The sequence below is a fragment of the Chiloscyllium plagiosum genome, unplaced genomic scaffold, assembly GCF_037043375.1.
Source record: "Chiloscyllium plagiosum isolate Xiang-an unplaced genomic scaffold, Cpla_swu_hap1 HiC_scaffold_2, whole genome shotgun sequence".
Taxonomy (NCBI): Eukaryota; Metazoa; Chordata; class Chondrichthyes; order Orectolobiformes; family Hemiscylliidae; genus Chiloscyllium; species Chiloscyllium plagiosum.
In genome coordinates this window covers 71,213,002-71,225,603 of record NW_028270140.1, presented here as the reverse complement: position 1 = coordinate 71,225,603, position 12,602 = coordinate 71,213,002, and the positions used below count along the sequence as shown (strand labels likewise).

The 12,602-nt window shown below is 39.0% G+C and overlaps 1 protein-coding gene across 5 annotated transcripts in view; it reads right to left on the bottom strand.

Annotated features, from left to right (window-relative positions):
* Positions 1 to 12,602, bottom strand: part of LOC122561196 (transducin-like enhancer protein 1) — a 117,020-nt gene that overhangs the window by 60,731 nt on the left and 43,687 nt on the right. For all 5 annotated transcript variants that reach the window (XM_043712770.2, XM_043712788.2, XM_043712804.2 and 2 more), the window contains 2 exons: positions 12,166 to 12,370; positions 8,327 to 8,343 (listed from right to left, as the gene is read on the bottom strand). In XM_043712770.2, the coding sequence (XP_043568705.1) occupies positions 8,327 to 8,343; positions 12,166 to 12,370 (222 nt within the window). The remainder of the gene's footprint in view (positions 1 to 8,326; positions 8,344 to 12,165; positions 12,371 to 12,602) is intronic.

The following is a 12,602-nucleotide window of genomic DNA, read 5'->3' as shown; positions in this document are numbered from 1 at the left end:
TGGTCACCCTGTGTATTTTTAGAGGGTTAGTTAAAGGAGTCTGCACTTGGAGTTGTGTCATGCACCAAGGAGCAATATCAGAGGAAAGGATGGTGTAAGAAGTTATTGACTGGAGGAAGAGTGCATACCCTAAACCTGCCCATTAAAGTACAAATCCAGATTTCCAGGGTCCAGCCAATAAAGGCTGATAGTTAGATGCAATGGACCTTTTAAGTACACCACATTTCCAACTAGCCAGCTTATCAGGAGTCCAGCTCCAATTTACATATCATGTTTTCCATAACATCAAGGTAATTTAGTCAATCATGGAACAAATGATAAGACTTGACTCTCAGTAGCATTCCTCCCTTATCTTTATTATCTGAAAAAAAAGTTTGAAGAACATTCCAAACAATCTATTTCAATGTTCCTATGATTTTTCTCCATGGTTGCACACAGCAGTACCCTGAGGATTGATGTTCAATTCATGGAGACTCTAGGCCAATCCCAAGAGAACTATCATCCCCAGCAGGGCCATACGGCCACAACTCTCACCAAGAAACTGTAGTCATCAGCCAGATCCACAGACAGAATGGCCTGTAATTGTGAATCTCGAATATCTACAATGGAAGCAGTCTTCCATTGCCAATCAGATTGGTTGAATTTTATATGTTTAAAAAAAAAGTTAGGCAATTTGAGAAAGATGCTTCTTGGAGGAGTAAACTTCTTTTGGATTGCTGTCAGTCTTTCTGGGATTAGCAAAATAATAGCACCACCCATTAAGTTGCATGGCATAACAGCATTTAGATGGACTGAGTGAGGACGGGATGCGATCTGAAAAGGGACTATTAGTGCAAGGCAGGCATGGATTTCTTTAATAATTTGCTCCCTTATCATTCTGGAGGTCACAGTACTGCTGAACATTATACGTCCACTATACCCACCATTTGCTCATCCTCTTCTTGGTGCCAAGTAAATGATCCTGCTCGGCATCATCCTGGAAGGTCCCAGCATCACAAGTGCCAGTTTTCAGCCATTTGATTCACTACACAGAGTCAGAGATGTACAGCATGGAAACAGACCCTTCAATCCAACCTGTCCATGCCGACCAGATATCCCAACCCAATCTAGTCCCACCTGGCAGCACCCGGCCCATATCCCTCTAAACCCTTCCTATTCATATACCTATCCAAATGCCTCTTCAATGTTGCAATTGTACCAGCCTCCACCACTTCCTGTGGCAGCTCATTCCATACACGTACCACCCTCAGCGTAAAAAAGTTGCCCCTTAGGTCTCTTTTATATCTTTCCCCTCTCATCCTAAACCTATGCCCTCTAGTTCTGGACTTCCCGATCCCAGCGAAAAGACTGTCTATTTATCCTATCCATGCCCCTCCTGATTTTATAAACCTCTATAAAGGTCACGCCTCAACCTCCGACGCTCCAGAGAAAACAGCCCCAAGCCTGTTCAGCCTCTCCCTATAGCTCAAATCCTCCAAGCTTGGCAACATCCTTGTAAATCTTTTCTGAACCCTTTCAAGTTTCACAACATCTTTCCAATAGGAAGGAGACAGGAATTGCATGCAATATTCCAACAGTGGGCTAATCAATGTCCTGTACAGCCGCAACCTGACCTCCCAACCCCTATACTCAATACTCTGACCAATAAAGGAAAGCATACCAAACGCTTTCTTCACTACCCTATCTACCTGCGACTCCACTTTCAAGGAGCTTTGAACCTGCTCTCCAAGGTCTCTCTGTTCAGCAACACTCCCCAGGACCTTAACATTAAGTTAAGGTATACATCCTGCTAAGATTTGCTTTCATAAAATGCAGCACCTCGCATTTATCAAAATTAAACTCCATCTACCACTCCTCAGCCCATTGGCCCATCTTGTCAAGATTCTGTTGTAACCCGAGGTAACCCTCTTCACTGTTCACTATATCTCCTATTTTGGCGTCATCGGCAAACTTACTAATTGTACCTCTTATGCTCACATCCAATGACAAAACGTAGTGGACCCAGCACCAGTCCTTGTGGCACTCCGTTGGTCACAGGCCTCCAGTCTGAAAAACAACACACCACCACCACCCTTTGTCTTCTACCTCTGAGCTAGTTCTGCATCCACATGGCTAATTCTTCGTGTATTCAGCGAGATCTAACCTTGCTAACCAGTCTCCCATGGGTAACCTCGTCGAACACCTTACTGAAGTCCATATAGATCACATCTACCACTCTGCCCTCATCGATCCTCTTTGTTACTTCTTCAAAAAACTCAATCAAGTTTGTGAGACATGATTTCCCACGCACAAAGCCATGTTGACTATTCCTAATCAGTCCTTGCCTTTCCAAATACATGTACATCCTATCCCTCAGGATTCCCTCCAACAACTTGCCCACCATTGACGTCAAGTTCACTGGTCTATAGTTTCCTGGCTTATCCTTAACACCCTTCTTAAACTGTGGCACTATGTTAGCCAACCTCCAGTCTTCCAGCACCTCACCTGTGACTATCGATGATACAAATATCTCAACAAGGGGCCCCAGCAATAACTTCTCTAGCTTCCCACAGAGTTCTAGGGTATACCTGGGGATTTATCCAACTTTGTGTTTCAAGACATCCAGCACTTCCCCCTCTGTAATATGGACATTTTACAAGGTGTCACCATCTATTTCCCTACATTCTATACCTTCCATACCATTTTCCACAGTAAATACCGATGCAAAATATCTCATTTAGTATCTCCCCCATTTTCTGCGGATCCATACAAAGGCCGCCTTGCGGATCTTTGAGGGGCCCTATTTTCTCGCTAGTTACCCTTTTGTCCTTAATATATTTGTAAAAACCCTTTGGATTCTCCTTAACTCTTTTTGCCAAAGCTATGTCCCCTTTTTGCCCTCCTGATTTCCCTCTTAAGTATACTCCTACTGCCTTTATACTCTAAGGATTCACTCAATCCATCTTGTCTATGCCTTACATATTCTTCCTTCTTTTACTTAACCAAACCCTCAATTTCTTTCATCATCCAACACTCCCTAAACCTACCAGCCTTCCCTTTCACCCTGACAGGGATATACTTTCTCTGGATTCTCGTTATCTCATTCCTGAAGTCTTCCCATTTTCCAGCCGTCCCTTTACCTGCGAACATCTGCCCCCAATCAGCTTTTGAAAGTTCTGTCTAATACCATCAAAATTAGCCTTTCTCCAGTTTAGAACTTCAACTTTTCGATCTGGTCTATCCTTTTCCATCACTATTTTAAATCTAATGGAATTATGGTCGCTGGCCCCAAAGTGCTCCCCCACTGACATCTCAGTCACCTGCCCTGCCTTATTTCCCAAACGTAGGTCAAGTTTTGCACCTTCTCTAGTAGGTACATCCACATAATGAATCAGAAAATTTTCTTGTACACACTTAACAAATTCCTCTCCATCTAAACCCTTAACACTATGGCAGTCCTAGTTTATGTTTGGAAAGTTAAAATCCCCTACCATAACCACTCTATTATTCTTACAGATAGCTGAAATCTCCTTACAAGTTTGTTTCTCAATTTCCTCTGGCTATAATACAATCCCAATAATGTGATCATCCCTTTCTTATTTCTCAGTTCCACCCAAATAACTTCCCTTGATGTATTTCCAGGTATATCCTCCCTCAGCACAGCTGTAATGCTATCCCTTATCAAAACTGCCACTCCCCCTCCTCTTTTGCCTCCCTTTCTATCCTTGGATAAAGAAATTGTACAAGACATTGAATCTCATGAGAGCAACAACATCCTGGCAGTAATACTGACGTCATGTACTCCAGAACTAGCTGTGCCATTTCATTTTGGCTACAACATATAAAATTGTGCAGTTATGCTATGCACAAGGAGGACAACAAATTCGATCCCGCCAATTATCCACTCACCCATCCTCAATTATCAGCAAAGTGATGCAAGTGTTAGTGACAATATTATCAAGCTGCACATTCACAGTACTAACCTGCTGAGGATTGGCCAGGGCTGCTGGGTCCTGATCTTACTCCAACCTTGGTCCAAACATGGTCAAAGACGTGATGCAAGAGGTGAGGTGAGATGAGATTATGATTGCCCTTGACTTTAAGACTGTATTTGACAGAATGTGACATCAAGCAGTCCCATTAACACTCTAGTCAATGCAAATCAGGAGATGATTTGGTGATGCCGATGTTGGACTGGGGTGAACAAAAGTTAAAAATCAAAACACCAGGTTATAGTCCAACAGGTTTAATTGGAAGCATTAGCTTTCGGAGCAGCACTCCAAAAGCTAGTGCTTCCAATTAAAACTATTGGACTATAACCTGGTGTTGTGTGATTTTTAACCAAATCAGGAGAGACTGTCTACTAATTGGAGGAATACCTGGCAGAGAGGAAGATGCTTGTGGTGGTTGAGGTCAAGCATTTCAGCTGCCAAACATTTACGCATGAATTCCTGTGGAATTACTCCTCGGTCCAACTACTGCCAACTGCTTCATTAATGACTTCCCACAGCACAATAATATAGAAATATAGAAACATAGAAAAGAGTAGGAATAGGTCATTTGGTCCTTCAAGCCTGCTGACCATTCAATATAAAGACGGCTGATTATCTAACTTAATGCCCAGCTCCTGCTTTCGCCCCATACCTTTTGACCCCTTTCGCTCCAAGAACTAGGCATATTGCACTGATGACTGCACTGTTCAAATACCATTCACAGCTCTTTAGATAACGAAGCAGGCAGCAAAACATTCAGACTTAGGTGAAATTCCGAGTAACATAACCGCATAAATGCCCGGCAATGGTCATTTCCAACCAGTGAGTCTAACCATCTCTGCTTGACATTACCGATACGAAAACCTCAACCATGAGCGTGCTAGGGGTTATAATTCACAGCCTATTAAATGCTGTAGTCACAAGATTATATCAGAGACTAGGAAATGATTATGGGTAACTTATGTCCATATCCCCCAAACACTGTCCATGAGCCACAAGGTAAGTCAGGAGTGTCATGTAATACTTCCACTTTCCTGGATGTGAGAGACTCAACCAACAATAAAGAAATTTGACACAATCGACAACTTAAAAGATGAACTGACAGCAACTTTCAAACCTGCAAGCTTGACCATGGAAAAGGGCTGCAGGCCCATGGGAACAGCATCTCTTGCAAGTTTCTCTCTAAGCCACAAGCTATCTTAAAGCAGAAATATAAACACTGCCCTTCACTGCCGCTAGGTGAAAATCTTGGACCTCCTATGTGACCACACTGTACATGTACCTACACCAGATGGAATGCAGTGGTCAAGAAGGTGCTTTCCCCTGCACCTCAACATTCTCAAGGGCAATTAGAGAAGGCTGCAAACATCAGCCTTGTAATTGGCACCTTCATCACATCTAAGGATAAAAATGTAGCCGCCAAGAAAATGAGAAGTATGGTGATGGAAATGGGGTTAGACTAGGTTGTTCATATACGGGCCAACAGGACAAAATGCATTTGGATTTATAATCTTACATCCGAGCAATATTATGTCACTTTGCCAATTTCTCAATTCTATAAAGTTTTTTCATAACATTGTCATTTACTACACCATACTTCAAACAAATTGCTTTCCAAGTTCTCTTCATAACTCTATAACATGCAATCATACAAAATAGGAGAAGTCAACCATTTGGTCCTCAGCCTGTGCTGCCATTTAAATTAGATTAAATTCCCTACAGCATGGAAACAGGCCCTTCGGTGCAACAAGTCCACACCGAACCTCCGAAGAGTATCCCATCCAGACCCATTCCCCTCCCCTATATTTACACCCCCGACTAATGCACCTAATACTATGGCAATTTAGCATGGCCAATTCACCTGACCTGCGCATCTTTGGATTGTGGGAGGAAACCGGAGCACCTGGAGGAAACCCACGCAGACACAGGGGAATGTGCAAACTCCACACAGACAGTTGCCAGAGGTTGGAATCGAACCCGGGTCCCTGGCGCTGTGAGGCAGCAGTGCTAACCACTGTGCCACCGTGCCATGATTTAATAAGATCTTGGCTGATCCGTTTGTGTTTCTACATTCCTAATATATCTGTAAACTTAATTCTTATTTGTCTCCTGAATCAAGGGTTAAGAGGAACTTTAATAATTTAACTTCTTGATCTTCCTAAAGTTGTCATTGAAGCACAGTTTAATTTAAAGCCCGGTAATGTCATTTTTATTTGACGCTAATTTGGACCAAGTGATGCTTGGGTGATTTTCTTCACTTGTTATACACTAACCAGCATTACCACAATTGCATATCTTTGGCAAAACATATATATGTTTGCAAAGGATATAAAATTAGCTGCTGGAGAAATAAACACACACAGCAAGCATTACTTCAAAATAAAGTAAACATTGTACTGATCCATGATGGGCTATTTTCCTACAGGTTTTGCAGAGTACCAATGCTGCTGAAATTTTTCTTGCACATAATTTGACGTGGGGTCAGGTACTGCAGACAGTGTTACATTGCTTTCACAACATGATCTCTAAACAGTAGGAAAGCAAATGATAAATGAATACCTGAGGTATGACAAATGCACGAGCTCATTCATTAATCTCGCTAGAGGTAAACATAGACATCAAGTGCTTTGTTAAATGTAGCCACCCAAACCTGTGCCAGGTTCAAGCAACTCAAGCTTCATGCATCATTTTAAATTTAATTAAATTTACTAGGCAGTTATACCCATAATAACAGACAGCTAATCAAATTCCAAGCTCAAGGGAGATTTGGTCACAAAAGGAAATCAGATGGTCATGGACTTGTGTGAATTCCATAAAAACCACAGTTGTTACTCGATTTCATATATCAGGCTGAGCAGTCAATATTTCGCCTGTTAGAGAACTAATGAGAAGTGGCAGGACTGGAGCAGTACTTGGAAAGTTTCGGTCAAATAAATCACATTCAAATTCAGGATTGTCAAAACGAAATGCCTGGAGTACAATTTCATGATAAGAAGCACTTCAGGAAGATATCTGAATGCAAAGGTCTATTTCTTTTAAAAACAATTGTCTGGTGTAATTTTTTCACTGTTAGAACATTTGCCACTTTTAACTCTACCAATCTGTTAAACTATTTAAACAGTAACAATCAAACACACATAGTTCTGCATTCAGGTGACAATGTATAACTCCTCTACACCATTGCTTGCCATAGGAGGTGAATGAAACTGTGCTGCCACCACTGGACTACATTTAAAGGATCCACTTTTCTAATCATTTTAGTTTGGATTATAGATGTATGCTGTCAGTCAATGCAGTGAGACAAACAACATAATTTCCCCATGAATTGTGTGTGAAGACCTTTGCCAATCTCAGAGAAAAAGTGAAGAAAGCTCACCAAACTATACATATTAACTTCATAATGGTTATTTGCTTTGTGTTGTGGATTCTTGTTCATAATGCAAATGGCACAAGCTGTCTTAAATAGTACAATTTCAAGTAAGTATTAATGGAACATCAAAAAAAAATCATTCGGCATAAAAACAAGACGAAGCACAAATTGCATCACAATTAATCTCATATGTGAGAAGGAGAACACCTCGTAAATTGTGCTCACTATAAGTTGTTGATTGGAATATTAGGATACTTGAGTATAACTGATTTGTCTTATTCACATAATTCAATTTAATTAACCACACCCTGAAAGGCCAGCAATAGCAGACTGACAAGAAAACTAAACCGTATTTGGATTCACAAACTGTGGAATGTTCATCATCTTATTTTTGCCAGTTACATTAAGCTTCAGAAACTGGCACTTACAGAAAAATCTTCTTGAAAGTTCCAGTACTGGAAAACAGGAACTGAAATCTCAATTTGTTCGTGTAGTTCTGACCTTACTTGCTTACAAAAGTTGAACAGATTTGTAATTAACCTGCTAATGAACACTGACGTTTTCAATACCAATCACAAGTTTATAAATTTGAAAAGCTCAATATAATAATTATGGGAAACATACCAAGTGAATTTTTCTTCCCAATAGCTTCTAACCATTACAAGAAGTGATGGTATATATTGCTCACATAACTTTTTTGATGCATTGCAGTAATCTGGTATAACTAAGAGAGGAAAGGACATAAAATGAAGATAGGGACACCAAACCTTTACCCAGTTTGTGCCACTTAATATCCAAAGTAAATTCGATTCCAGTAATTTAAAGAGCATTTGAAGATAGCTTTAGTTATTTGATAGGAGGAGAGAAATTGGCAGATAGCATAGTGAGATAGTTTTTGTTTTAAAATCTGCTTTGAGATTTGCCTTACTGCCTGGTCACTGAAAAAGTTAATGAGAGTGGAAGTGGGATATTCAGAAGTACTTACAGTGCCTGGGTCCCTCTCTGTTTCCACAGTAACCACAAAATGCATAGACATGGTGGGTCAGATACAAAGGCAAAAAAAGAAACAAAGAAAAAAGAAAATTAGAACGCAAGCCGACAGATGCTTTCACAACAGCTTTATTCATTCAATTCATTGCACATTTCTAATACATTTCTTTTAGAAGTTCCACATGTACTTTAACATTATAGGTACATCAGTTCTTTGCATACAACCCCTGGCCTTGGAACCAATGACAGAATAAATTACTGCTGGGTTATTAAATTAAAATGGCAACGAAAGTTATTCAGCAAGTGCAAGTCTTATTCATTAAATTAAATTGATTCACAGCACATCGATCTTAATACAAGACTTTTTAAAAAAATATGAAAAGCGAAAACTGTTCAATTTAACTGAGCAGGATGATTTAACATGACTACAGCTAAAACCTAGCAACATCAAATTTATTTTCCCTCTCCTGATACATATTTCAGAAAGATAAAACAGTATGGATGGTTTTCTGGTGATGTCATTGTCCATCAAACACTCTTGTTATCTGTAGTTGTAAAAATGCTGAGAGTACTAAAAAGATGAATAAACTGTAGCAGAATTACAGCATCTCCCATTTGTCTCTGGCTAGTGCAACCATCTCCTGTGCATGGTTAGTGAAGCTAGAAATATTGTAGTATGATCTACTTCGGTTCAAGCCAAGTCTGTTTAGGTTCAGAAGTTTTTCTTTGACAAAAACGCCTACCAATATCATTCCAAACTTAGCATCATTGTGTGAATAGGTCTTATAGTTGTTGAATTTTTAATAAAAAAAGGTGGAGAGATAAAAATGAGCAATGGAAAACAAAGACGTAAAATCAAAGCTGGCCTTTGTGTTTGTTTTAGTTTACATTAGAGGAGGTGACTAATATTATATTTGGTCCAATGCACATTTTGTGCTTTATTTCAACCTTTCCAAAATTTCTTCAATACACAATGCAGAAATGTCATTTTCATGCTTTAAAAAAAACCCCACCATTTACATCATTCCATTCATCATCAAGACAGCATAACTTTAGATTACAAAATTTGAAAGCCTAAGCCAACAATTCACAACAGTATTAACTGAGGAAAAAGATTTCAGAGAGGTGTATCTTCTAATTTCTTACTGGGGAGCAGAGGGACTAGAAGATAAATGATCAGGTTAAGACCATAGGGTTTCAGGCAGCTGCACTGAATATTCATGACAAAGAGGACCAAACATGCTGCAAGGAAGGTCATGTGGCAAACAGTGACAAAACCATAAGACATGTTGTACAACGAGTATCTCTTTACAATAACCATCTTAAAAGTAATTGACCTATTTAGTTTATTTTCGTCACTACGAAAAATGTCTCTGTTTGCATGTGGCTATGTTGTTCAAGAAATCTAAAGCTTTGTGTTTATCCTCCAGATCTACACATCTGGCATCAAATGGAGGACAGATAAACAATTTATAGCTGTTTGCCTTTATTTGCATTAAAATCACAGAATCTATCATGTAAATCAAATTTTTGATGGGAATAACTTTCTATTAAATTTCAAGTATTAAGGCTATTCCCAATTAATTAATAAACTCTATTCATAAACACTTGCACATTGACATTATTTTAATTAGATTTTCAAAAAAATATTTATTAGGTAATTATCACCACTGTTTGCAAAACTTCTCTTAAAAAAGACAGAATCATATTGCACATTGAATTGCAAAGTTCACTTTTTGGAAAGTTTATTGGTTCTGGAAAGTTTGCATAGATATATGGTAAAAAAAAGCTGCACTGCATTTTACTGTACTCCCAGGAGCATGCATTTATGCATCATGTTGAGTATGTAGATATACAGAAACTACATCAAGAGGAGAAAGGCAGTCTGGTAGCAGAAGGCTTTTTTGAAACAAGAAACCAATACGTAAACAACTTAGTTTGTATTTGTTTGAACAAATAATTATCCTTGAAGCGGTTTGGAATATCATCACTATTCTGTCCCTCTACTGTTCCACTACTTTTACCCTCCTGGTGGGATGGATGGGAGAGTGGTGGGAGTACAAAATAAAAGCAAGGAGAGAAGATGTAATATTCCTCAGCCTGCAATGAGAATGCACATAACTCAGGCTTCCAAACACCCTACACAGTTGTTTTCTTCACCATTATATCACATTGTTCTGCTGCTGTCCACAAGAATCATGCTTGCTTACAATAGGCTTGCTAATTTTGTATGAGGCTTAGCAGGGAGTTGGATCCAAAAGATCACAAGATTCTTCTTTAGCGATTACTTCCAAGGCATGTGAACATGGGGTTGAGGGCAGTGTGGAGGGCAAATAAGGGAAACTGAACATTTGCAATGCATGATGCCAATTAGAAATCATAAACATATTACTTAAGGCAAAATGTTCTAAATATTACCTGACAAAGCATTTAGATTAAGACACTTGAAGTAACTTCAACATTTGTAAATATTTCTTTTAAGACAAAGGTTCCTCTGCCTCACCCGTTTTAACTTGCAAATTTAACATTTAAAAGGTAGAGTGTTGGAGAATGGAAGTGAATAAGTAGGAGAAAAAGGTATGCTAACAGTGAAAACGGAGTAGCTGCTAATACTAACATGCATGCAACATGAGAATGGACTTTTTATCCCAATCAAACAGGTCAAAGCAATTAAAAATGAAGATGACACAACAACTAGTTTCCATCACATCAATACATCCATTACAGAAAGTAAATCAGAGCTAATTTTAAGAATTAAGATCTACTTATTCCAAGAGGAATTATCAGTTAAACAAAAATAGGCAGTGAATAATATGGCAGAGGAATAAGCAACACTGTATTACTTCTATCTAATTCAAACACCATTACTTGTTGATGCCTTCATTCTCAAAGACTACAAACAAAAAGCCTTCCCCCACCTCTCCACCAGTGAATCGATTTAAATGGAGCTATAAGCACTGTAATGATGTGATAAAAAGGGATTGATCTCTTTCAGGTATTACCACTTTATATGCTATGTCTGCTTATTTACTTGTGGACTTGGACCTTTATTCATTTGCTGAGCATTTGTTATCATTAACAAGCACTCAGGAGTAATCAGCAAAGAAACCGAAGATCAGTCTACAGATAGTAAAGATTATAATTGCCATGAATGTTGTGGAATATAATACCTTTACTTCATGTAATTATAACATTTGTGACATGAAACTGGGATAGCAGAAATGACATTAAGAAGCAAGTTTGGAGAAAAGCCCAAAAATGTCGTAACTGTGCTTTCATCTCCCACGAAAGGAGGAAGTCTTCTTCCATTTTCTTTAAATGTGGATAATGCTCCACAAGGTAATGCTTCAATACTGTTCATTTTAATGTAGACTGCCAACAAAATAGTCACATTTGTATCAGTGCTGGATAAAACTGAGTAGGTCTGGCCCCATCTGTGGAGAAAGAAATAAGCAGTTAACATTTCAAATCCAATATGATTCTTCTTCAGCAGTGATTTGAAGAGTCATTGGACTCAAAAAGTTAACAGTTTCCCCAAAGATGCTGCCAGACCTCCTGAGGTTTTCCAGCACTCTACTTCTATTTCAGATCACTAGCATCTGCAGTGTCTTGTTATAATAGCTTTTTCACCATAACATATCACAGAAAACCATAAAATTCAGAAGATGACAAAATTAAGTTTAAATCTTGGATAGAAACAAAAACTGATTGTTTCAGCAATTGGTTAACTATACTTTTTTTGCATCTGTGTCGATTTTGAAACCAAAAAACAATGTAGCGGTGATGGACTGAAATTCTCAAAAAGTTTCTAATCAGGCCTGCCTTGCTTCTCACCTCTGTGATGGTCTGATTCATGGTGCTTCTTATCATCTTTCATAGAAAGGTGGGGCTGTCCACCCAAAACACTTGATAGAGTCAAAAGGCCTGCACTGCTACCAAGTGAGGGGATTGATGGAGGCTGAAGTCCTGAAGGGTGAGGAGTGAGAGGCACAGGAGGTCCATGACCATGAGAAAGATGTTGAGCCTGTAGTTGCTGTTGCTGTCCATATTAAGACCACCACGGGTTTGTCAGGAAATCAAGATGGAGGGAAGAAATGAAACAAAGCATGGTTAATTTCAGTGAGGAGCTCTTTACACAAACAAAAGACAAGTAACATTTGCAGTAAAAAATACTATAGCAACTAATAGCAAGTGCAGTTAACAAAAACGGTACCATTCTATGTGCTTAGCCATGATAGTTTAACATTTACATATAACCATTGTCCACTTTG